This window comes from Scyliorhinus canicula, chromosome 12 (genome assembly GCF_902713615.1).
Source record: "Scyliorhinus canicula chromosome 12, sScyCan1.1, whole genome shotgun sequence".
Taxonomy (NCBI): Eukaryota; Metazoa; Chordata; class Chondrichthyes; order Carcharhiniformes; family Scyliorhinidae; genus Scyliorhinus; species Scyliorhinus canicula.
This window is the reverse complement of record NC_052157.1, coordinates 155,985,165-156,012,079: the sequence shown is the minus strand read 5'-3', so window position 1 is coordinate 156,012,079 and position 26,915 is coordinate 155,985,165. Positions and strand designations below refer to the sequence as shown.

Here is a 26,915-nt window from a genome sequence, read left to right as displayed (position 1 = left end):
CACCCAATTATTTTTTTCCAATTAAGGGGCAATTTAGCGTGGCCAATCCACCTACCCTGCACATCTTTTGGGTTGTGGGGGCGAAACCCACGCAGACACGAGGACAATGTGCAAACTCCACACGGACAGTGACCCGGGGCCAGGATCGAATCCGGGTCCTTGGTGCCGTGAGGCAGCAATGCTAACCCACTGTGCTGCCCTCTGCATTGTTGACTGAGGATCAGAGGATAGGCAGGATTTTACCAGCTGGGCGGTGCTGCCCCTTTAAGGCCCTGGGGGAGGGGGTGTGTGTGCCTTTAAGAGAGCAGGGGGCGGCTCTGAAAGAGAGAGAGAGCTGCTTCCGAGCGGGTTGGCGGGAAATGCTGCTGGAGTTTGGGTGCGGATAGTTCAGGGTGATTGTGGGGTTGTTCCCCGGAGGGAAGGTTTGCAGGAAGCGGGGTTCGGGGTTGCGGGGTTGGGGGGTTTGGGGGGGGGGGGAGAGATGCAGAGGGACCTGGGCAGCTTCCCGCTCCCACCCGGGATCAGGATCAAACTGATCAGCTGCGGCTTCCAGAGCGCCGAGGACCTGAGCGGGATTCGCGCCACTCAACTCAGCAAAGGTAAAACGATACAGTCAGCGGCCGTAATGTGCCTAAAGCGAGAGCTGCCCAACAGCCTGGCACGCTGCCCAACCTCACCCAAAATAGGTTCCCCCCTCCCACCGTAACTAACCTAAAGCAGAGACACTCTTCTACCGTAACTCGCCCAAAACATTGGCATGCCCCTACCGTAATATACCCGAAGTGCACTCCTCTTTTTTTTTTCTTTTTAAAATTTAGTGTAGCCAATTATTTTTTGCCAATTAAGGGGCAATTTAGCATGGCCAATCCACCTCCCCTGCACATCTTTGGGCTGTGGGGGCAAAACCCACACAAACACGGGGAGAATGTGTAAACTCCACACGGACAACGACCCAGAGCCGGGATCGAACCTGGGACCTCGGCGCCGTGAGGCTGCAGCGCTAACCCACTGCGCCACCGCACTGCCCCCTCTCTCATATACCTAAAGCAAAAGCAAACCCTTTCTGCAGTATACCTGAAGGAAGGGTACTCTCTGTACAACCCCAACAGGAGAGACAACAGGAACACGGGCTGGTTTAGCACAGGGCTGAATCGCTGGCTTTTAAAGCAGACCAAGGCAGGCCAGCAGCACGGTTCAATTCCCGTACCAGCCTCCCCGGACAGGCTGGTGAATGTGGCTTTTCACAGTAACTTCATTGAAGCCTACTCGTGACAATAAGCGATTTTTCATTTAATTTAATTTCACATGGCAAGGTTGAAATGAATGACTGGTTAATTACGGTATACACAAAGTAACAAATCAAGGGCAGCATGGTAGCACAGTGGCTAGCACTGTGGCTTCATGGTGCCAGGTTCGAGTCCCAGCTTGGGTCGCTGTCTGTGTGGAGTCTGCACGTACTCCCCGTGTCTGTGCGTGTTTCCTCCGGATGCTCCGGTTTCCTCCCACCGTCCAAAGACGTGCAGGTTAGGTGGATTGGCCGTGCTAAATTACCCTTAGTGTTCAAAAAGGTTAGATGGGGTTATTGAGTTACGGGGACAGGGTGGAAGTGAGGGCTTAAGTGGGTTAGTGCAGACTCGATGGGCCGAATGGCCTCCTGCATTCTATGTTCTATGTACTCTTGCTATTCCCTCAAGGGTCACCCTCCTTGACCTGCACCCAGGTCGGGGTTTTTACACAGCAGTTCCCTCTTGTTGAGGGGAAAGTCTGCCCCCAATTACCGGGGGAGTGGATACTTTGCTGTGTAAGGGGGAAATCAAATGGAGCACAGTCCTTGGCCCCCAAAGGGGGTAATAACACTCTCCACGTGTAATATATATCTGAAGCAAGGGCACTCCTACTGTAATATACTCAAATCGAGAGCAGTCTCCGACCATAACATACCTAAAGCAACAGGAGCATTACCGTAATTCAATTATATTAGGAACTGCTTAATCATAGAATTCATATAATTTACAGTGCAGAAGGCGGCCATTCGGCCCATCGAGTCTGCACCGGCTCTTGGAAAGAGCACTTTACCCAAGGTCAACACCTCCACCCTATCCCCATAACCCAGTAACCCCACCCAACACTAAGGGCAATTTTGGACACTAAGGGCAATTTATCATGGCCAATCCATCTAACCTGCACATCTTTGGACTGTGGGAGGAAACCGGAGCACTCGGAGGAAACCCACGCGCACACGGGGAGAACATGCAGACTCCGCACAGACAGTGACCCAAACCGAGAATCGAACCTGGGACCCTGGAGCTGTGAAGCAATTGTGCTAACCACTACGCTACTGAGCATGGTCATTTCTTTATATATAATAATAATCGCTTATTGTCACAAGTAGGCTTCAATGAAGTTACTATGAAAAGCCCCTAGTCGCCACATTCCGGCGCCTGTTTGGGGAGGCCGGAACTGGAATTGAAACCGCGCTGCTTGCCTTGTTCTGCATTACAAGCCAGCTGTTTAGCCCACTGTGTTAAACCACCCCCATATAAATTTGCAGTAAGAAGTCTTACAGCACCATGTTAAAGGTGAACCTGAGGAAGGAGCAGTGCTCCGAAAGCTAGTGATTCGAAACAAACCAGTTGGACTTTAACCTGGTGTTGTCAGACTTCTTACTGTGCTCACCCCAGTCCAACGCCGGCTTCTCCACATCATGTATAAAAGAGTACCCAATTTTGTGTTTCCAATTAAGGGGCAATTTAGCGTGGCCAATCCACCTACCCTGCACATCTTTGGGTTGTGGGGGCGAAACCCAGGCAAACACGGGGAGAATGTGCAAACTCCGCACGGACAGTGACCCAGAGCCGGGATTGAACCTGGGACCACGTTGCCGTGAAGCCACAGTGCTAACCACTGCGCCACAGTGCTGCCCTGAGCATCGTGGTTATAACCACACCACGATTGGTGGCTGTAGCTTCAGTTGTCTAGGCCCCAAACTCTGGAATATACCCCACACACACACCTCTCCAACTCTCTCCCTCACTTTCCTCCCTAAGGCACTGACCACGCTTTTGGTGACCCAGCCTAATCATATCCCCTTATGTGGCTTGGTGTCATATTTTGATTGATAACGCTGCTATGAAGCATCTTTGTTAAAGGAGCTATGGAAATACAAGTGTGGTCTCCTCTACATTGGGGATACTGAACACAGACTGGGAGGCGGGGTTGCGGAGCACTTCGCTCAGTCTGCAAACATTACCCCAACTTTCCTGTTGTGTGCCATTTTAACTCAACACCTTGCTCTCATGTCTGTCCTTGGCCTGCTGCTATATGGGCTGCACAGTAGCACAGTGGTTAGCACTGTTGCTTCACAACGCCAGATTCCCAGGTTCGATTCCCGGCTTGGGTCATTTTCTGTATGGAGTCTGCACATTCTCCCCGTGTCTGCGTGGGTTTCCTCCGGGTGCTCCGGTCCCTAAAGATGTGCTGTTAGGTGAATTGGACATTCTGAATTCTCCCTCTGTGCACCCGAACAGGCGCCGGAGTGTGGCGACTAGGGGATTTTCACAGTAACTTCATTGCAGTGTTAATGTAAGCCTACTTGTGACAATAATAAAGATTATTATATTATTATTGTTCTTAAATTTGCTCCATGATTGTTGCAGTCTCTCCCAGCTCTCAATAATCACTGTCCTACTCCTCTTACACTGTACACACCAACACATTTGTGTTCTCTTTTCATTCCAACAAAGAGTCAAACGGACTCAAAACAATGACTCTCTTTCCTCTCCCTACAGATGCTGCTGGACCTGCTGAGTTTTTCCAGCATTCTCTGTTTTTGTTTCAGATTCCGGCATCCGCTGTATTTTGCTTTTACTATACAAATACAAGTAGTTGTTTTCGCACGGGTAGTTGGCTATTATCTTCCGACGGTGGAGGCACAGCTGAGGCTTTTGGATTTAGGAAACTCCGTCGCCTCTGATTGGAGATTGTAGGGAGGTTGGGTGAAGATGAGGTTGTGGTAGGCTGTGACGCCTTCCCAGGTCGCAGAGCCTGATGGATTCACAATGAAGAATGAGGAACCGGGACAGGCCCAGGAGGGTGGCCACTGCCTGAGGAGCTACACAGTTGGAGGGGAAAAAAGAGGAGGGCATTTACCTTCCATGGTTTGATCAAACTCGGAAGCTTTCCTTTCAAAGTAAATGAGAAACTTACATTATATAATATATCTGTACGTGTAACTCCAGTTCCACATAATATGTTTGCCCCCGTGGCAGTCAATGCAAAAATGCTGGTACCACTCACAACGAGAAGATACCTGAAAGCGTGCAATAATCTGCATCAACTCTCAGATTGCTCCTCTTTCCGCAAACAGTCAAACCCTCCACCACCGACGCACAGTGGCAGCCGTGTGTACCATCTACCCAAGATGCACTGCAGTACCTCACCCAAGTTTCCTCAGGCAGCACCTTCCAAACCCACGACCACTATCGTCCAGAAGGACAAGAGCAGCAGCTACCTGGAAACCCCACCACCTGGTGGTTCTCCTCCAAGTCACTCACCACCCTGACTTGGAAATGTATCGGCCGTTCCTTCACTGTCGCAGGGACAAAAGTCCTGGAGCTCCCTCTCTAACAGCACAGTGGGTGTACTTGCGCTTCAAGGACTGCAGCGGTTCAAAAAGGCAGCTCCCGGCCACCTTCTGACGGGCAACTAGGGATGGGCAATAAATGCCGGCCTAACCAGTGATGCCAACATTCCCCCCCCCCCCCCCCCCCCCCCCCCCCCCCCTGCAGTATTATAATGATTGCTGGATTTGTGCTTCCTACAGTCCTTTCCACAATGAGAATTACCCCGTGTGCAGGGAAGCATGCTCTCATATCTGTCCTGGATTAATGGTTTATACATGTATCCCTTTACTTCACTGTTTAGAGTTGGGCATCTCCAAGGAGGAGGCGTTGGAAGTCCTGCAGATCGTGAGGCGGGAGGCGTCCGGAGAGGAATCCCAACAGAGCGTGGGGTTGCCGTCTGTTCGGAAGTACACAGCCCTGGAACTCCTGGAGCAAGAGCACGCTCAAGGCTCTATCATCACCTTCTGCTCTGCTCTGGACGAAATCCTTGGGGGAGGGGTGCCCATCGGAAAAATCGTGGAAATCTGCGGCGCTCCTGGTGTTGGGAAAACACAGCTAAGGTAGGACCCACTCCGCACCTGTGCCAGCCCCTGTCTGGTTATGCGGCCTGTGTCCCAGACTTGGCACTAAGAAGCACTTTACAAATTTGAATAGCATAGTAATGATTTCTGAGATCAGGTTACAGGCTTTCCTATAAATCCATGAATATTACGGACTAACATTAGTTTGTAGTTTTCTGTCCCAATTTGGGAGGTGGAAAACAGGAGACAAAAACACCCACCGTAGAGAAAATACTGATTCTATTGTTCAACATGTAAAGCGCGGGTGAGAGCTCGCAGGCAGATTATAAACCAATTTTGTGAGGATATAGGGAGGCTGGAAGATTTGCCTGGATTGGAGCTAAAGGAAGGAATCTGCAGTGTGACATTCAGAGTGAAGTCAGTTCTGGGGCTGGAAGCTATCTGGCTGGGAAAGTAAAAATTAAGCAATCTGTTGGAAGCTGGGAGTAACTGAACTTTTTGCTACATGTGCTATAGTTCCATGAGGAAAGTGATGTGGGGTCAGTAAAAAGTAAACAATTATTTTGGTAGATTATTAAAAATTAAAAAATTAATAGATTTAAAATGACACGTAGTCACAATTTTGGTCCCTGGGGGGGTTTCTCACCGGTTTAGCCCACACTTAAGAATTTTTTTTCAGCACTGGGGAGTTGAATTCAGAGATCATGCCACCATTTTGAACACGTGCCCTGATCTCTAACCGAGCTTGTGGGTCACCCTACCTCACCCTGCCCCCCTCCCCCCAAAAGAGGACATCCCGCTATGGGGTTCCTGGGGGTCCCCCCTCTTCAGGTCCCCCACCTGTCAGCCTCCAACCTCCCAGAGGGACCTACGTACCTGCCATGTACCCTCCCCTCCACCCTCCTTTCATGGGCATGACCCACCCCCCCATGACCCGTGACCCTTGGCAATGCCACCCTGCAGCTGGGCAGTGCCAAGGTGCCCACGTGCAAGGGAAAGAGCCAGGGGGCCCTCCTGCACAATCCCAGACCACGCAGGGGGCTCCGATGGTCCGGGAGACCCCTGGGTGCCGTTCCACTTGATCCATGTCTGTGTGGGCCAGTGCTGAACGGCGCTCGGCTGCAGCCACGCTGGGGAGGCCGGAAGATCCCGGGTGGCCTGTCGATCCGTTTAAAACCAACTTCCCTCTTTTTTGAGGTGCCTCTAGCTCCGACGCGCCCCCCCCCCCCCCCGGAAGGTTGCCAGGAAACCCGTGGAAGGCTTCTCCCAACATTCGCGGCCCCACTGCGCTTGAGCGAGAGCACAAGTGATTTGGGCCCAGTGTTTAATTAATAGTGAATTTTAGGCATTAGACATTTGTAACAGTAAAGGTATTAAAATCTGGAATCTTGACGTGTCGGCTATTAACTGGGGTTTGAATTTTCAAAAACATTATCAACCTCTGCAGAGATCACCACACTTGTGTATTTACAATCGCTCAATCTATCCAGATCCATTTTACTTTTCCATGTTGCACAGTATTCAGCTTGTCGTGGACACCCAAATCCCTGAATGCTTTGGCGGCCTGGACGGCGAGTCTGTGTACATCGACACCGAGGGCAGCTTTATCGTGGACCGAGTGATGGATGTCGCTCATGCTGCCGTGCAACATTGCCGCCTGATTGCCGAGGCCAGCCAGGATGAAGGTAGGCCTGTCAGCTGGCTGCAGCTATTTATGAGGCAAACTGGGAGTCGGGCCTGGGACGTTCGCTGTGTGGGATGTCGCCGTTAACCTGGGTGAGGCCTGAGGTGAACTTTCCCCCCGTGGACTGTCAGCTGTGATTGTCGCCTCTGTGTCAGGAGGTCACGGGTTCAAGTCTCGCATCAGAGGCCTGAATGTGAAATTTAGGCTGACGCTCTCTTTGCAGCATTGTGGGAGTGCTGCAGTGTCTTTCAGTTGAGATGTGAAGAGCAGCAAAGTTCTGGGCCAGTGTGTATTTTCAAGCAACGTGATCAAAAACATACTTTCTGGTTATTCTCCAAGGGATCCTGCTATGCATGAAGTGAATGCGCTGTTTTTAAAGTATTTCATTGGTTCTGAAGTTCTTTATTGGGGTGTTGTGGAAGGTGATATATATATATATAAATGCAAGTTCTAGGGCAGCAAGGTGGCGCAGTGGTTAGCACTACTGCCTCACGGCACCGAGGACCCGGGTTCGATACCGGCCCCAGGTCACTGTCCGTGTGGAGTTTGCACATTCTCCCCGTGTCTGCGTGGGTTTCGCCCCCACAGCCCAAAGATGTGCCGGGTAGGTGAATTGGCCACTCTAAATTGCCCCTTAATTGGAGGGAAAAAAAGAATTGGGTATTCTAAATTTAAAAAATAAATAAATGCAAGTTCCTCCATTTAAAAAAAAATTTAGAGTACCCAATTCTTGTTTTTTCCCAATTAAGGGGCAATTTAGCGTGGCCAATTCATCTACCCTGCACATCTTTTTGGGTTGTGGGGGTGAGAACCACGCAGACACAAAATTCTTCTATTCTTGTAATGAAAACGAGGGGACGTCACAATTGTGTCACTGTTAAGATTAAGACAATTATAAGCGAAACATGGGAAGATAAATAAGGCAAACACTGGTGTGGTTTCTGAGACGGATGAGGAGGGCTTTAGTTGGCCAACACACGGGATGAATGAGGAGGTTTTGAGAAAAGCAGATTCACAGGAAGAACCCTTGCCGGCGATCACCAAGGGACAGTCACAAATCTCTTCATAACGTTATTGGGAGAGCGGAACTAGAGCCGCCTGAGGGTGGCAGAGCCAGGGGAAGGTAAAGGAGGAGATACACGGACATTTTAAGAAGCAGAACAGTGATAAGATTTGAGAACAACACCAAGTGGTCGGCTGTTATCAATGACCAGTTGGACAGCCAGCTCTGTGAAACATGGCACCTGAAGAAGATAATGTCAAGGTTCTGAAGGGGTTTGACAGAGTAGCGATTACTTCCCATCGCTGGGGAATCTAGAAGATGGGGTCACTGTCTCAGGCTAAGGGGCTGATAGTTTTGGACTGAGATGAGGAGAAAGGATTGCGAACCTTTGGAATTCTCTGCTCCCAGAGGGTTGTGGGTGCTCCATCGTTTAATATATTTGCGGCTGCAACAGGCAGAATGTTGGTCTCTCAGGAAATCAAGGAATATGGGGAGCGGGTGGGAAACTGCAGTTGAGGCAGAAGACCAGCCGTGATCCCATTGAATGGCAGAACAGGCTCGAAGGGCTGAATGGTCTCCTCCCGCCCCTTAATTCATTCACTCTTGAGGACACTAGGCAGGTGTCTAGCATTTCATCAGCAGGAGAGGAGAGAGAAACGATTCATAAAACCTTACAGTCCAAGGGAAGGACATTTGGTTACTGTGCCTGTCCATGCCATGGGTAGCAGGACTAATTGACATAGTGTCGATGGGCCGAATGGCCTCCTGTGCTGTATGAATCATTGAAAGAAAAAAACAATCTTGCCGTCAGAGAGCGTCATCCACTAGCTCTGGACATCCCCGCGGGCTCCGTAGCCAATGAAGTACTTCTGGGAGTGTAGTCACTGTTGTAGTGAGTGAATTCGGTGAGGGACTGATGTTTTGAGGGGCTTATCTGGCGAGAATTAGCAACCACCAGAATGAATGTGAAAATAATTGAGGAAATTGGGATTTACGAACAAACTGACTGATTTGTCGAAAAAAAGACATTTTGTCAAAGCTTTTCGTGTTCACTCATCAGGAGACGACGGCATAGTGGTTTGTCGCTGGACTAGAAATCCAGAGACTCTGCACCACCAGTCCTCCCATCCCTCGGCAAAGGCCCCCCCACACACAGTCCGCAGCCGCCACGCCAGCTTCCTGCACGGCTGGTACCACACATCCCCCGCGCCGTCATGGACTCGGCCCATCGGGGGTGGAGCATCGGGGGAGGATCTGCAGGTTCCGCCCTGAGGCCGTCCCAATGGCGGGCGGCGTAATGACGCTGGTTCAGAGGGGGTGGAGCATGCGAAACCTGTGTAAAACAGGCATCCCCCAGATTCCGTCGTAAAAATGGATTCTCCGCCCGATCGGCAATTATGAAATCCCGCTCGTTGTGTCTGATGGTGGATACTTTCCAGCCGCAATGCGGCCCTTTAAGCACCTTAAGTGGGGACACAGGTAGTGAGCTGGCGCACACTTACCAGAGCTCTATTTGAATCCTTACCCTGTGCATCTAGCTCCCTGGAGGGGGAGTCAGGCAGTCACAAGCATAAGACTGGGGCTCAAAGGATTAATTGACGAGGACAACATCTGCATTTCCTGGTCACCATTTTTGGGGCCTTCACCAAAAGCAGGTGCCACAAAGATCAATTTCTCAGCTATTTTGTTTTGAGCTTGAATATATCCGACTGGTATTCCCACGAGTACTGAAGACTAAGGGGTGAGCTGATTGAAGTGTTTAAATGGTTGGGAGAGTTGTCAGAATCCCTGCAGTGCAGAAGGAGGCCATTCAGCCCATCCAGTCTGCGCCGACCCGCCAAGAGCGCATTATCAGGACCACTCCCCCATCCACCCTGCCTGTCCCCACAACTCGTGACCTAACCGGCACATCACTGACTGTGGGAGGAAGCCGGAGCACCCGGAGGAAACCCACGCAGACATGGGGAGAACGTGCAGACTCCGCACAGGCAGTCGCCGGAGGCTGGAATTGAACCCGGTCACTGTTGTTGAGGGCAGCAGTGCTAACCACTGTGCTGCCATGCTGTCCCCTCTTTCTGTCCCCTCTCTCATTCTTTCTATCTTCTCTCTGTCCTCTCCATCTTCTCTCTGTCCTCTCCCTCTGCCCCTCCCTCTCTTTCTCTGGCCTCCCTCCCTCTTTCTCTCCCTGCCCTCCCTCTTCTCTCTCTCTCTCTCTCTCTATTCCCCTCTCTCTTTCCCTCACTGCCCCCCCTCCCTTCCTCTCTTCTTTCACTCTCTCTCTCTCTCTCCTCTCTCTCTCTCTCTCTCTCTCTCTCTCCTCTCTCTCTCTCTCTCTCTCTCTCTCTCCCCTCTCTCTTTCCCTCATTGCCCCCCCCCCCCCTCCCTCCTCTCTCTTCTTTCTCTCTCTCTCTCTCTCTCTCTCTCTCCGCTCTCTCTCGCTCGCTCGAGTTGAATGTTGGTCCATCTGTCGTGCAGTTCAGCTGGAAGCAGCACAGGCCTTCTGCGTCTCCAGCATCCTCTCTCGCATCTACTATTTCCGTTGCACGACTACGTGGAGCTGCTGGCCCAGAGTCACCTGCTGGCTGACTTCTTAGCGGAACATCCTAAGGTACGTTTTGGCACGGGCTTTAGCTATCAGCGGGAGCTGGTGGTGTAACCCTTCCTTCCCCTACATTCACAGACCATTCAGTTGAGATGGACGCAGACGGGGTGGTGGGCGAGGAATGCAGCTTTAAGTCTCTGACTTTACCACGTGTTACAATCATGCTCAGGACGTGAATGCTCTTGAGAAGGTGGTGGTGAGTCGCTATCTTGAATCACTACAGCCCATGTGGTGTAGGTACCACCCACACAGTGCTGTTAGCAGGGGAACTCTGGAGTTTGACCCAGGGACATTGATGGAACAGTACACAAGTCAGGATGATGTGCCATTCTCAGGTACCTGCTGTCCCTTCTAGGGTGGTAGAGGACGCGGGTTTGGGGAACTTTCAATTTCTGATGTACCTACAAGGAATGCACATCTTTGAAGGGAAGATGTAAAAGTTGTGAGCCTTTAAAAGGGAGGTCACCTTGGGTGGGTATGGTGGCACAGTGGTTAGCACTGCTGCCACATGGCGCTGAGGACCCGGGTTCGATCCCGGCCCCGGGTCATTGTCCGTGTGGAGTTTTCACATTCTCCCCGTGTCTGCGTGGGTCCCTCACCCCCACAACCCAGAGGCGTGCCGGGTAGGTGGGTTGGCCACACTAAATTGCCCCTTAATTGGAAAAATTTAAAAGGCGGGGAAGAAGGGAGAAACTCCATAGAAACACAGCATCCTTGGGCCTTGCGTGCAAGCCAATTAACGGCCAATTAAATGCATTTCAGGAAAATGAGAGCGCAGAGTAAATACCTTCTAGGATGGCCCAGTTCTTCAATAGAATTTGGATTTGGATTTCACTTCTCCCAGCACCAGTACGAGTTACGATAACCTGTACATAAAACACTGGTTTGGCCTCAACTACAGTACTGTGTCCAGTTCTGGGAAGGATGTGAATGCTTTAGCGTGCGTGCAGTCACGATTCCCAAAGCTGGACACAAGTCTTGATTGTGCTCATGTCGCTGTGACAAGGAGGTCTTGTGACGCAGTGGGGTCGCATCCCAACCTCTGGGTCCAAGTCTCACTCTGGAACCTGATGACCACGGAAAGGTGGGTTCATAACACGGCCAAACGGTTTGATTCTCAGCCGGTAAAGACGGCAGGAGGTAAGAGCGGGAGAGGTATCCGTATGGCAGACGGCAACGACAAACCACCGCAGTATTTTGCCAAGCGTAATCATGGACCAATCCAATGCAAGTCCATGGCCACTTGGTAACTGGAGGAGGAGGAGGGGCTGCGACCCAGTACCAGGAGGTGTGGTGAGACTGGATAACTCTTTTCCGACCAGTATGGACGGAAGGGGCTGATGGCTGCCTCCTGTGCCGTTAATCGTTCAATGTCTCGACACGTCGGATGGGGGGTCTGACCCAAGGCTCGGTAACACTCCAACATCATTCCCTCCCCTTTGTAAACCGGCCTATTTGACATAAAGTCAGACATTCCAGGAATATTTTCCAACCTGTTGACTGGTTCTAAATGGTTTGCGTACTCCAAACTACCAAACCTCTTTATTACCAACAGCCCCTGTTGTCCCACTATCTAGGTGTCCCAATATGGAGAAATTTAAAAAAGAGAATCCGAATGAAATAAATACAGAAAGTGCTGGAAATGCCCAGCCGGTCTGTCAGGGTCTCAACGGGAAGAAGGTGGATTAACAACATAAAAAATAGGAACAGTCGTGGGCCCTTTGAACCTGTTCCGCCACTCAGTAAGATTGATTGTAGCTTTAACTCACCATCCTGCCTGTAATTTAGGCAAATCCCCTCCAGCAAGGGGAAGGTTCCTCCTCTTCATTTTATACATCTCGATTCCTAGTGAACCGTCTCTGAATCACCTCCGAAGCAAGAATATTCCCCCCCCCCCCCCCATAAATAAGGCGATCCAAAACGGCACCCGTTACTCTGGATTGAATTTCTCAGTAAGTCCACTAGATGGAGCAGTGAACTGCTGCCACTGTCCAGTTAAGAGCCGGGGATGGATGAATAATACTGAGAGCTTTCCTCGCACAAAATTACACCCACTCTCTGGCCCAATAAAGTGGAGCGACACTGACCGATATTTACACACTTCCGTATTTATTTACAAGCTTACACCACCACACCCAACAGACACTGTTACAATCTGAGTTTACTGATAAGGGCTCAAGTAAATCCCCAGTTTTGTCCAGTACCTGCCAACAATTAAACACCATAATATACATTAGCCTGGATATAATGGATTTGTGATTGACAAGGAGTCAAAGGATATAGGAGGTAGATTGGGAAGTACAGTCGAAGCCACACTCCGATCAGCCAGGATTAAACGGTGGAGCAGGCTCAAGGGGCCACATGGCTTACCCCTGCCCCTAATTCACATGTTTGTATCCCGCATGTTGGATAGGGTTGGGTTTAGGCTGCCACTGTGATGCCCCCACATTCCAGTAACTCGGTGATATTGTCTGGCTCCACATTACTAATTAGCAAGAGATTGCATTTGTATAGCACCTATTAACATAAGGAAAACGTCCCAAAGTGCTTCACAGGAGGTTTAGCAGACTAACCCCAGGCCCGCTAACGTGATATTAGGAGACAGATAATCGGACGTCTAGTCAGAGATATGTTTTTTTTTTTGGGGAATTCTGATTTATTCACACCCCACCAGGGCGGTAGATAGAAAACAAAGGTGAAAGCCTGGGGAAAGCCGGAGGTTACAATCTCGGTGTTCCTTCAGCAGTGCACAAGTACTGATTTCAGTATACATCAACGTTCCCGCTCCATTCCTCCTACCCTCCCATAAACCCGTCTGAACATTGACTCCATTCCTCTCTCCAGAGGTGTTGCTGAGTATTTCCAGTATTTTCTGGATTTGGTTCAGATTTCCAGCACCCACAGTACTTTGCTTTCGATGTAGCGAACATTCTGTCCCATCTGCCGGCTGACTCAGTTCACATTCTGAACCCCAACCTTGAAAAGTATCCTCCGGTGCCCTGCAACGCTCTTTCTAAATGGATGGCCATCATGAGGATTGAAAGGAAAATATTACTGATTTCCTGGAGGGCCTTATTCCCAAACGCAAGCAACAAGCCTCCAGTCAACTCGATCCAGCCCACCACAAGTTGCTAATCCACGGGGTCTAACTTGACACCCACATCGTTTAATGGGAACTCATCGGCCAACTTCACAAACTCGTCACCCCCGGTCCTCTGCATACAGCTTGGGGGGGGGGGAGATACGATCCGTTAGCTTCATGGCTCCGACCACCATAAAGAAAAATCCCAGGAGGACCCGGACAGCCACGAACACGATCGCCATTATCGTCTGTTTTTCACCGAGTGCCGTCGGAGATAGTTTTAAAGGAGGATGCCGAGACGGAGAGATTTGGGGAGTCAATTCCAGAACTTGGGATCTGGCAGTTAAAGGCACGGCCACCAGTGGTGGGGAAACGGGAATTGGGAATAAGCCCATAAGATGTAGGAGCAGAAGTTGGCCATTCGGCCCGTCGAGTCTGCTCCGCCGTTCAATGATATCGAGGCTGATCTGATATCATCAGCCCCACTCTCCCACTTTATCCCCATACCTCTTGATTCCCTTAATGATTATAGATAGAACATAGAACAGTACAGCACAGAACAGGCCCTTCGGCCCTCAATGTTTGCCGAGCCACGATCACCCCACTCAAACCCACGTATCCACCCTATACCCGTAACCCAACAACCCCCCCCTTAACCTTACTTTTATTAGGACACTACGGCAATTTAGCATGGCCAATCCACCTAACCCGCACATCTTTGGACTGTGGGAGGAAACCGGAGCACCCGGAGGAAACCCACACACACAGGGGGTGGACGTGCAGACACCACACAGACAGTGACCCAGCCGGGAATCAAACCTGGGACCCTGGAGCTGTGAAGCATTTATGCTAACCACCATGCTACCCTGCTGCCCCTGTCTATCTCAGGCCTTTGTCATACTTACCTGTCCCCGGGGCAGCACGGTAGCACAGTGACAGCACAATTGCTTCAGAGCTCCAGGGTCCCAAGTTCGATTCCGGCTTGGGTCACTGTCTGTGCGGAGTCTGCACATCCTCCCCGTGTCGCGTGGGGTTTCCTCCGGGTGCTCCGGTTTCCTCCCACAGTCCAAAGATGTGCAGGTTAGGTGATTGGCCATGATAAATTGCCCTGGTGTCCATAATTGCCCTTAGTGTTGGGTGGGGTTACTGGGTTATGGGGATAGGGTGGAGGTGTTGACCTTGGGTAGGGTGCTCTTTCCAGGAGCCGGTGCAGACTCGATGGGCCGAATGGCCTCCTTCTGCACTGTAAATTCTAAAATTACCGACTCAGGCCCTACAGCTGTCTGCGGTAAAGAATTCCACAGATTCCCAACCCCTTGAGAGAAGAAATTCCTCCTCATCTCAGTCTTAAATGAGTGACCCCTCACTCTGATGATTATGCCTCTCGGCCGAGACTCTCCCACTAGGGGCAACAACCTCTCGGCATCGAACCTGTCAAACCCTCCGGATGAATCCTAAAGCTCTCAATAAGGTCGCCTCTCATTCTTCTAACTCCAATGAGCCCAAACCCGATCTACTGAACCTCTCCTCACCACAAGGAAATCCCTCCATTCCCGGGATCAGCAGCCCAAATTGGAGGAACGCCACCAAACTACAAGTTCCCCTCCCGAGTCGCACACCATCCTGACCCAGAAATAACTCGCCATTTCCATAATCACTGTTTTCTCCCAGGTAGCTCATGGCAGAGTCCAGGAGATTATTGCTGGAGGCTCCAGGGCAATCGGGGAGGGTTTGACAACCCACAGTGAAACTGGAGGTCTTGGAGCGACGTCGGGGGTTTAGACAACATTGGAGGGTGATTGCCCCGCTGTGGTGCTGTGCCCCCAACATGATTCCGTGTGTTAGAGGGAGAGTCGGTAATTGTGAGCTGGGTTTTCCTGGATGTTGTTGGCCTAAAGTCCATTCCCTGCTTTTTCCAGGTCAGGATTGTGGTGATTGACAGCATTGCCTTCCCATTCCGGCACAACCTGGAGGACCTGTCACTCCGGACCGCCTGCTGACTGGACTGGCCCAGGCAGCTCATCGGCATGGCCAATGACCACAGTGTGGCGGTGAGTACAGCCCGGGCCTCGTCCCTGTCACAGCCTGGGAATGACCAGTACCTTCCTCGCTGGGACTAAACAAGATCGATCCATCCCCCCATAGTGGACAGGACTGGACTCTGCCAGCCACAATAGAATCATAGAATATACAGTGCAGAAGGAGGCCATTCGGCCCGTCAAGTCTGCACCGGCCCTTGGAAAGAGCACCCTACTTAAGCAACACCTCCACCCTTTCCCAGTAATCCCACCTAACCTTTTCGGACACTAAGTGGCAATTTATCATGGCCAATCCACCTAACCTGCACATCGATGGACTTGGGGAGGAAACCGGAGCACCCGGAGGAAACCCACGCAGACACTGGGGGGGAACGTGCAGACTCCACACAGACAGTGACCCAAGCCGGGAATCGAACCTGGGACTCTGGCGGTGTGAAGCAACAGAGCTAATCACTGTGCTACCGTGCCGCCCTGTAGGGAACCTACACCCCACCCACACACTAGAACGGACCTATCCCCCCCCCCCCCCCCCCCCCAAAAGCCCAGGACCGTACCAGAACACCCCCCCCCCCCCCCCCCCCCCCCCCTCCCCCCCCCGAACTGGACCCTGTGGCCTCCCCCCCCTAACCAGGGAACTGGGGCCGGACCCTGCCCCCCACCCTGGACATGGACTCTGTTTTAATCTTGTCCGGAATGAACAAGTTGTTCGATTATGAAAGTGTTCACTTCAGGCAGAAGACTGGTGAATAACCACTAATCTAATAATCAGGTTCAGATGACCTGTTAATCCCAATGACTAAAGCGGCTTTAATGTTCCTCTGATGATCAATCTGGTGTGTTTCTCTCTGATGCAACATTGCTGCTTTCTGGAATGTTCTGGATCCTATACACTGTTCCGTATTGACAACGATCCTCTCCTCTTTCAGGTAGTGTTGACCAACCAGATGACTACACGGTTTGGACAGGGTCCACTCCACCCTGGTCCCTGCGCTAGGTGAGGGGTGAGACCCACTGTTTCCTTCAACTTGGCTGCTCACACTGCTGAGTCTCGGGCTAGTATTATTTGAGGAAAAACATCTTGCCTTCTTCCCGTCTCAGTTGGGGTCGCACTCTCGTCCATGAGCACAGGAAATTCCAGGATGACCCCCCCCCCCCAGTGCAGCGTTGTGGGAGAGCTGCACTGTCGTGTACCGCTTTTGAATGGGACGTTAAATTGAGGCTTCGTCTGCCCTCTCGGATGGATGCAGATTATTCCGTGGCACCATTTCAAAAGAAGAGTTCTCCCCAGTTCCCTGGACAATATTTATCCTTCCATCGCCAATCTGTTACAGTGCACAAGGAGGACATTCGGCCCATCGAGTGTGCACGGCTCTTCCACTTATTCCACTCATTCTCCCGCTTTCCCCCCCAGCTCTGCGCATTCCTCCTTTTCAAATTGCAGCCTATTCCCTCTTGAACGCCTCGATTGAACCGCCCACCACACACACACTCGCGCGTGCAAACACTCGCACGCGCACACACACACTCACGTGTACACACACTTGCGCGCACACAATCACACTCGTGTGCACACACAATTTGCGCATGCACACACACAACACGCGCGCCACACAATCACACTCGCGCACACACCTCGTGTCACACACAATTGCGCATGCGCACCACACACACACGCGCGCACACAATCACACTCGCGCACGCACACACTCTCAGCTGCACCCTTCTAGATTCCACCACTCGCTGCGCGAAAATGTTTTCCCATGTCGCCATTGCTTCTTTCGCTAATTACTTTAAATCTGTGGGCTCTCACTCCCAACCCTCTCGAGGAATGGGAATACAGGTTTCTCCCTTTCTACTCTGTCCAGACCCAGGGTGATGCAGTGGTTAGCCACTGCTGCCTACACGGCGCTGAGGACCCGGGTCCAATCCCAGACCCCACCCGGGTCACTGTCTGTGTGGAGTTTGCACATTCTCCCCGTGTCTGCGTGGGTCTCACCCCCACAACCCAAAGATGTGCAGGGTAGATGGATTGATCAGGCTAAATTGCCCCTTAATTGGAAAAAATAGTCCAGCAACTAAGGTAGACGATAGTCAGGACGCCAAAGCACGTAGTGATGCAGTGGGGAAGGTAACAATGACAAAGGAGAGTACTTGCAGGCAAGGAGATGGGTTGAAGTGTGTATACTTAATGCAAGAAGCATCAGGAATAAGGTGGGTGAACTTAAGGCATGGATCGGTACTTGGGACTACGATGTGGTGGCCATCACGGAAACTTGGATAGAAGAGGGCCAGAAATGGTTGTTGGCGGGTCCCTGGTTATAGATGTGTCAACAAGATTAGGGAGGGTGGTTAAAAGAGGTGGGGGGGTGGCGTTGTTAATTAGAGATAGTATAACAGCTGCAGAAAGGCAGTTCGAGGGGGATCTGCCTACTGAGGTAATATGGGTTGAAGTTAGAAATAGGAAAGGAGCAGTCACCTTGTTTGGGAGTGTTCTATAGGCCCCCCAATAGCAGCAGAGATGTGGAGGAACAGATTGGAAACAGATTCTGGAAAGGTGCAGAAGTCACGGGGTAGTAGTCATGGGCGACTTCAACTTCCCAAACATTGAGTGGAAACTCTTTAGATCAAATAGTTTGGATGGGGTTAGTGTTTGTGCAGTGTGTCCAGGAAGCTTTTCTAACACAGTATGTTAGATTGTCCGACCAGAGGGGAGGCCATATTGGATTAGTACTTGGTAATGAACCAGGGCAGGTGATAGATTTGTTAGTGGGGGAGCATTTTGGAGGTAGTGACCACAATTCTGTGACTTTCACTTTAGTAATGGAGAGGGATAGGTGCGAGCAACAGGGCAAGGTTTTATAATTGGGGGAAGGGTAAATACAATGCTGTCAGACAAGAATTGAAGTGCAGAAGTTGGGAACATAGGCTGTCAGGGAAGGACACAAGTGAAATGTGGAACTTGTTCAAGGATCAGGTACTGCGTGTCTTTGATATGTATGTCCCTGTCAGGCAGGGAAGAGATGGTCGAGTGAGGGAACCATGGTTGACAAGAGAGGTTGAATGTCTTGTTAAGAGGAAGAAGGAGACTTATGTGAGGCTGAAGAAACAAGGTTCAGACAGTGCGCTGGAGGGATACAAGGTAGCCAGGAGGGAACTGAAGAAAGGGATTAGGAGAGCTAAGAGAGGGCATGAAAAATCTTTGGCGGGTAGGATCAAGGAAAACCCCAAGGCCTTTTACACATATGTGAGAAATATGAGAATGACTAGAGTGAGAGTAGGTCCGAATTAAGGACAGTAGCGGGGAGATTGTGTATTGAGTCTGAAGAGATAGGAGAGGTCTTGAACAAGTATTTTTCTTCAGTATTTACAATGAGAGGGGCCATATTGTTGGAGAGGACAGTGTGAAGCAGACTGATAAGCTTGAGGAGATACTTGACAGGAAGGAAGATGTGTTGCACGTTTTGAAAAACTTGAGGATAGACAAGTCCCCCGGGCCTGACGGGATATATCCAAGGATTCTATGGGAAGCAAGAAATGAATTGCAGAGCCGTTGGCAATGATCTTTTCGTCCTCGCTGTCAACAGGGGTGGTACCAGAGGATTGGAGAGTGGCGAATGTCGTTGCCCCTGTTCAAAAAAGGGAATAGGGATAACCCTGGGAATTACAGGCCAGTTAGTCTTACTTCGGTGGTAGGCAAAGTAATGGAAAGGGTATGCGGGATAGGATTCTGAGCATCTGGAAAGGCATTGCTTGATTAGGGATAGTCAGCACGGATTTTGTGAGGGGTAGGTCTTGCCTTACAAGTCTTATTGAATTCTTTGAGGAGGTGACCAAGCATGTGGATTGAAGGTAAGCAGTGGATGTAGTGTACATGGATTTTAGTAAGGCATTTGATAAGGTTCCCCATGGTAGGCTTATGCAGAAAAGTAAGGAGGCATGGGATAGTGGGAAATTTGGCCAGTTGGATAACAAACTGGCTAACCGATAGAAGACAGAGAGTTGTGGTGGATGGCAAATATTCAGCCCTGGAGCCCAGTATCAGTGGCGTACCGCAGGGATCAGTTCTGGGTCCTCTGCTTTTGTGATTTTCCATTAACGACTTGGATGAGGGAGTTGAAGGGTGGGTCAGTAAATTTGCAGATGATACGAAGATGGTGGAGTTGTGATAGTGAGGAGGGCTGTTGTCGGCTCTCAAAGAGACATAGATAGAATGCAGAGCTGGGCTGAGAAGTGGCAGATGGAGTTTAACCCTGACAAGTGTGAGGTTGTCCATTTGGAAGGACAAATCTGAATGCGGATACAGGGTTAATGGTAGGGTTCTTGGCAATGTGGAGGAGCAGAGAGATCTTGGGGGTCTATGTTCATTGTTCTTTGAAAGTTTGCCACTCAAGTGGATAGAGCTGTGAAGAAGGCTATGGTCTGTGCTAGCGTTCATTAGCAGAGGGATTGAATTTTAAGAGCCGTGAGGTGATGATGCAGCTGTACAAAACCTTGGTCAGGCCACATTTTGGAGTACTGTGTGCAGTTCTGGTCACCTCATTTTAGGAAGGATGTGAATAGCTTTGGAAAAGGTGCAAAGGAGATTTACCAGGATGTTGCCTGGAATGGAGAGTAGGTCATACGAGGAAAGATTGAGGGTGCTAGGCCTTGTCTCATTAGAACGGAGAAGGATGAGGGCGACTTGATAGAGGTTTATAAGATGATCAGGGGAATAGATAGAGTAGACAGTCAGAGACTTTTTCCCCGGTGGAACACCCCATTACAAGGGGACATAAATTTAAGATAAATGGTGGAAGATATAGAGGGGATGTCAGAGGTAGGTTCTTTACCCAGAGAGTAGTGGGGGGCATGGAATGCACTGCCTGTGGTAGTAGTTGAGTCGGAAAATTTATGGACCTTCAAGCGGGCTATTGGATAGGTACTTGGATTAGGGTAGAATAAGGGAGTGTAGGTTAACTTCTTAAGGGCAGCACGGTAGCATGTGGATAGCACAATTGCTTCACAGCTCCAGGGTCCCAAGTTCGATTTCGACTTGGGTCACTGTCTGTGTGGAGTCTGCACATCCTCCCCGTGACTGCGTGGGTTTCCTCCGGGTGTTACTCCGGTTTCCTCCCACAGTCCAAAGATGTGCAGGTTGGGTGGATTGGCCATGACAAATTGTCCAAAATTTCTATGATTAACCTAGGACAAAAGTTCGGCGCAACATCGTGGGCCGAAGGGCCTGTTCTGTGCTGTATTTCTCTATCTATCTCTACTCTAAATTCATTTTTTAAAAAGTAGCCTGTGGTCCCCGGGGATTATGGAGACTTCTATGTTGACAGCTGACAACCCAATCCGGGTTCCATTTAGTTGTCTGTATGACCAAGTGTTCTTGGTTGATCAAATAGAACAACATGTCCGTTTGGCTGTTTAGAACATGCGGAATACAGACTGTGCTCTTTAAGACCATAAGCTGCAGGAGCAGAAGTAAGCCATTCAGACCATCAAGTCTGCTCGCCATTCAACGAGATATGATAATCCTTAATTTAGGAAAGGCAGTGGCTTAGTGGTATTGTCGCAGGACTAATTCCTGGGGAACCGGTTTCGAATCCACGAGGGCTGATGGTGCAATTTGAATTCATAAGTATCTGGAATTAAAAGTCTAATGAGACCATGAAACCATGTCACTTATTATTTAAAAACCCATTTGGTCACTAATGTTCTTTCGGGAGGGAAATCTGCCGTCCTTACCTGGTCTGGCCTACATGTGACTCCAGATCCACAGCAATGTGGTGACTCCAGGGATGGGTAATAAATGCTGGGGCCCAGCCAGTGATGCTCACAATCCCATGAACAATGTTTTTTAAAGCTTCACTTTCCCACCATATCACCATAACCCTGATTCCCTTACTGATTAAAACTCTGTCTATCATACTTAATGAACCAGTTCTTTACAACTTTCGGTATAAAAGAATTTCACAGATTCACTAACTTCTGAGAGAAGTAATTCCTCCTCATCTCTGTTTTTAAATGGGTGACCCTCTTACTCTGAGATTATACCTTCTGGTCCTAGACTTCCCACAGGGGGAAACATCCTGTCAGAGTCTGCCCTGTCAAACCACCGGAGAATCCTAAATGTCTCAATTAGGATGCCTCTTATTCTTCCAAACTCCAATGAGCACAGGCCCGACCTACTCAGCATCTCCTCATAAGGAAATCCCTCCATACCCGAGATCTACCGAGTGAACCTTCTCCGGACTGCCTCCAATGCAGTGTAACTTTCTCGGATAAGGGGCCAAAACTGTTCACAGTGTTCCAGGGTGCGGTCTAATTAGCGCCTTGAATAGTTTTAGCAAGACTTCCCTATTTTTACACTCCATCCCTTTGAAATAAAGACCAAGTTCCATTTGCCTCCCCGATTACCTGCTGAACTTGCCTGCTAGCTTTCTGTGATTTATGCGCAAGGACCCCCTCTGTGCGGTGCTGAGGTCCCGGGTTCGATCCCTGCCCTGGGTCACTGTCCGTGTGGAGTTTTGCACCTTTCTCCCATTGTCTGCGTGGGTCGCACCCCCACAACCCAAAGATGTGCAGGGTAGGTGGATTGGCCACGCTAAATTGCCCCTTAATTGGAAAAATGAATTGGGTACTGTAAATTTTTTTTTTTTTTAAAGGACCCCTCTGTGATGCAGCTTTCTCCATTTGAATAATATTCAGCTCCTTTTTTCTTCCTACGAAGTGCAGAGCTTCACATTTTCCTACATTATATTCCACTCTGCCAAATTTTTAATGGCTCATTTACACATTGCTGGAAGCGCCGTACATTCGTACGCAAGAACCCATTCTTGCAACACAAAAGGAATATGTTTCAAACGTTGCGTTTTTTTTTTATTATCGGGAAGCATGGGGGGGGGGCGATATATTTCCCCATCGCTTTCTCCGTGGCGACACCTCGGACCAATCAGAGCCAACTTTCCAAGCAAGCAGTAACTGTTTTCTCCTGTATTATAAATGTTTGTTTGAAATTGACATTCTTGTGTTTGTCCTGATGTGTGAGTGCGCGCAAGACGAAAAACATTGACATGTCCGTCTTTTCAGCAATATTCATAAAGGGAAGGTTTGTGATAGGATGGAAGGAGATTACATGGCAGAAGGGATGATGGCAGAAGGCAAGGATGATGGGTCAAGTAAGGAAACACAAATGGGATTAGGGACGGTTGTAAATGGCAACAGCAGAATCGTCACCAACAGCTGCTGTCTGGGGGTAAAACGGGAGCATAGTTTATGATCTGAAATTGTTGAACGCAATACTGAGTTTGGAAGGCTGTAGGTGGCTAATCAAAAGATGAGGTGCTGTTTCTTTGGCTCCTATTGAGCTTCAGTGGAACGGTGTAGGAGGCCAAGGGTGGAGTTAGAGTGGGGGAGAGGTTTAAAGTGACAAGCACGCTAAAGCTCAGTCACACATGTGGGGGGGGGGGGGGTTGTTCGATAAAGTTATTGTGCAATCTAAGTTTGGTGTCTCTGCTGTAGAGACGACCCGTTTCTTCTGGTGTGTCGCCAGAACTCTTGACACTCACGGCTTAAATGCTGCTCTAAATGTTTTTTTTTTTGTTTGACCAGGTGAAAGCTGGGGTCACGCAGCCACCATCCGCTTAATCCTCCGCTGGGAGGGCAAGCTGAGGTAAGAGGTCAAATGGAGGTAAGAGGTCAAAAGGGTGAGTGATACAGGGGGCATCTGGTTAGCACTTTGAGGTTTTCCAGCCCCGTGTGCCCACTTCCTACCGCGTGGACAGGGATTAATCAACCTCGGTTAATCATTCTGTAGCTCCCAAGGATGCTACATGACATCCAAGTGTCAAATCTCAGCGCAAGGTTTCAATAATGGCTATTAATGGGCGGCACGGTGGTTAGCACTGTTGCTTTACAGACACAAGGTCGCAGGTTCGATTCGCGGCTTGGGTCACTGTCTGCGCGGAGTCTGCACGTTCTCCCCGTGCCTACGTGGGTTTCCTCCGGGTGCTCCGGTTTCCTCCCACGTCCCGAAAGACGTGCTTGTTAGGTTCTGAATTCTCCCTCCGTGTAGCCGAACAGGCGCCGGAATGGTGGCAACTAGGGGCTTTTCACAGTACTTCATTGCAGTGTTAATGTAAGCCTACTTTGACAATAATAAAGATTATTATTTTATATTCATTTGCGGGACTGTGGGCGTCGCTGGCTAGGTCAGCATTTACTGCCCATATCTAATTGCTCTTGAGAAGGTGGTAATGAGCTGCCTTCTTGAACCGCTGCAGTCCCTGTGGTGTAGGTGCACCATAGTGAAGTGAAGAAGTGCTTTCTGGCTGTCATCCCTAAATGGCCCAGTTCACATTTAAGATTGTAACTCACCTTGCCCTCAAATCTCACTCCAGGGTGGCAGAGGAACTATCAACTCCTTTAATCACCTTAAAGACCTCAATTAGATCACCCCTTAATCTTTTGTACTCCGGGCACCGCAAGTCAATTCTATGCAACTTGTCCTCGCACGTTAACCCTTTCCGCCCCCAGCCGGGAGAGCCAGACCAAGCCCATCCCTAACTCATGTCCTGTTGTAGTGTTTGACACCATCAAACACGGTACCAGCATTGAGCATTCATTTGACGAGAGTTGTGTGCTAATTCAAAGAGGCTGATGGTCCCACTTTATACTCCGATCAATTAACTTGGCCGAATCTAATTGCTCAGGAACAGGAGATGGCCATTCGGCCCTTTGAGCCTGTTCTGCGTTCAGTTAAAGCATGGATGATCAGTAGCTCAAATCCATTTGCCTGCCTTTGCTCCAGTACCCCTGAATACCCTTAATCCAATTTTCTTTGAATCTGTTGATTTTGGTCTTGAAAGCTCTATTCATTCCAGTCAAAAATAAAGGGATCAAAGAGCAGCACGGTGGCGCAGTGGTTAGCATTGTTGCCTATGGCGCTGAGGATCCCGGTCCTGCGTCACTGTCCGTGTGGAGTTTGCACGTTCCTCCCCGTGTCTGCCTGGGTCTCACCCCCACAACCCCAGATGTGTAGGGTAGGTGGATTGGCCCACGCTAAATTGCCCCTTAATTGTAAAAATACTTGGGTAATCTAAATTTATTAAAAAATAAAAAAAAATAAAGGGATCAAGGCAACACGGTGGTGCAGTGGGTTAGCACTCATGGCACCGTGATCCCAGGTTCGATCCCGGCTCTGGGTCACTGCTGTGTGGAGTTTGACATTCTCCCCGTGTCTGCGTGGGTCCCACCCCACAACCCAAAAATGTGCAGGGGTAGGTAGATTGGCCATGCTAAATTGCCCCTTAATTGGAAAAAAAAACTAATTGGGGTACTCTAAATTTATTTAAAAATTGAATAAATATAAAATAAAGGGATTGCATATCTTAACACCACCTTGCAGAGTCAGAACAGTGGACGATTGTTAAGTCGCCCATCAATCACTTGCTATCGGTGGACTGGTTTGATTTCATGATTGTATTGTGTCACTATCACCCTCCCTTTATCAGGAGATGTTGCTGTAGTTCTGATTACCAGCTTACTTTTGCTGCAGAGCTCAGTACCCTATTAAATGGACTCTGTTTACTGCAAGTCCCACTGTGACTTCAGCTCATGATAATAATAATATTTGTGTCACAAGTAGGCTTACATTAATACTGCAATGAAGTTACTGTGAAAAGCCCTAGTTGCCACATTCCGGCGCCTGTTCGGGTACACAGAGGGAGAATTCAGAATGGTCCAATTCACCTAACAAGCATGTCTTTCGGGACTTGTGGGAGGAACCGGAGCACCGGAGGAAACCCACGCAGACACGGGGAGAACGTTTTTAATCTCCAAAGCAGCTAACTGAGAAAGTGAGGGGAAACTGGGGGCATGTGGATGAAATCCCCTGCAGTGTTCTGCTTCTCCCGTCCAGTGCCCTTACCGAGACAGGGCTGTGGGCATTGCCAATTCACCGTAACACAAATCTGCCTGGCACATGATAAGCTGCATAAGCCCTTTCTCCATCTTCTCTCTTCCCCCCCCTTTCTCTCCTCTAGGTTCGCCTCCCTCTACAAATCCCAAGCCAGAAAGAAGCGACTGTGCCATACCAGATAACTGTGAGTATTGTGACTGTATTTTTTAAAAGTGCATCAGGACGTGAGTTCCATCTTTTGTTTTGCGCAAATTTTGCCCAAGGTGTGTCCGTGCTGGAAGATGGAACACAATCCATCCGTATTGATCTCCCCCCCCCCCCCCCCCCCCAGTTCTGGGATAGTATTGGTGGCTGGTTGGAGTGGTAAATGACTGAGATGGGTTGCGATTGGGGGGGGGGGGGGGGGGGGGGGGGGGGGGAGGTTTTGACTAGGGGAGGGGGGGAGAGGTTGCAATTGCGGGGAGGGGGGCGAGAGGTTGCAATGTCGGAAGGAGAGAGTGAGATGGTGCAATGGGGGTGGGGTGAAAGGTCACAATTGGGAAGGATAAAGAGAGATGGAGATGAGATCGAGAAGGTGTTGTGTATCAGATAACCATTTATTGTGTTCAAAGACTCTCAATCCTGTAGCTAACATTATTTAATTGCTGCTCCCTTCTCCCCGCCGTCTTGTTTTCAGTCAGTTGGTTTTTCGGGACGTCCAACCCCTCAGATCCACCCCAACCTCGCTGGCAATGGGGACAACCCACGCAAACGTCCAAGAAGAGAGGACGAGGATGGACAGTGACACCGTCTGCAGGAGGGGCCGGAATCGGTGTATTACCGAGACCCCGTGCAACCTAAATGTGGCAAGCTGGTGATCGGATGCCGTTGTGAACGCTGATAATCTGCCAGTAGGTCGTGTGAATCCTGTTGGATCGGAAAATTGAAAGTGACTTTCCAAAGAGTCGGGGGGCCACTAAGTCAGTGGCCCCACCACTGCCCACTGAGTTCCCAGTCTCGGCCAGGTGACTGTGGGCTGTTGCAGATCAGCGATCAGCAATGAAAGCCGGGTCTCTCCTAGTCGGAATATCAGAGACAGCGACTTAAACTGTGAACCCACTTCAGTCTCCAACCCCCATTCCCAGCCTTCTGTCCACAATGAGTTTAACTTGTCCTTTCGCTGACGCTGTTGGCCAGTTACATCATTGGCTGCGAATTTAATACGCCTGAACCTCAACAAATCTAGAATGTCCCCTCTTATTGAAACCCTTTCACCGACTCACTGGATTCCAACTGTTGATGTTCTACGCCAGGATAGTTCTTTTTCCTCTCCGGTCTTGCCTGATGCGGGGTTCAATTCCCGGACCGGCTGACGATTCTGAATCTTCCCCCCGTGGACCCGAACAGGTGCCGGAGTGTGGCGACGAGGAGCTTTTCACAGTAGCTTCATTGCAGTGGTTAATGTGAGCCTACTTGTGA

At 49.9% G+C, this 26,915-nt stretch overlaps 1 protein-coding gene across 1 annotated transcript; it reads left to right on the top strand.

The window, feature by feature from the left end:
* The first annotated feature begins 479 nt into the window (after positions 1 to 479).
* On the top strand, positions 480 to 26,915 carry rad51c (RAD51 paralog C). The gene is given in 12 exon segments (XM_038814614.1): positions 480 to 599; positions 4,924 to 5,182; positions 6,662 to 6,828; positions 10,306 to 10,371; positions 10,374 to 10,438; positions 15,434 to 15,565; positions 16,480 to 16,518; positions 16,520 to 16,547; positions 23,150 to 23,210; positions 25,582 to 25,598; positions 25,601 to 25,641; positions 26,134 to 26,915. Coding segments are annotated over 12 exon segments (1,101 nt in total). The 5' UTR covers positions 480 to 481; the 3' UTR covers positions 26,242 to 26,915.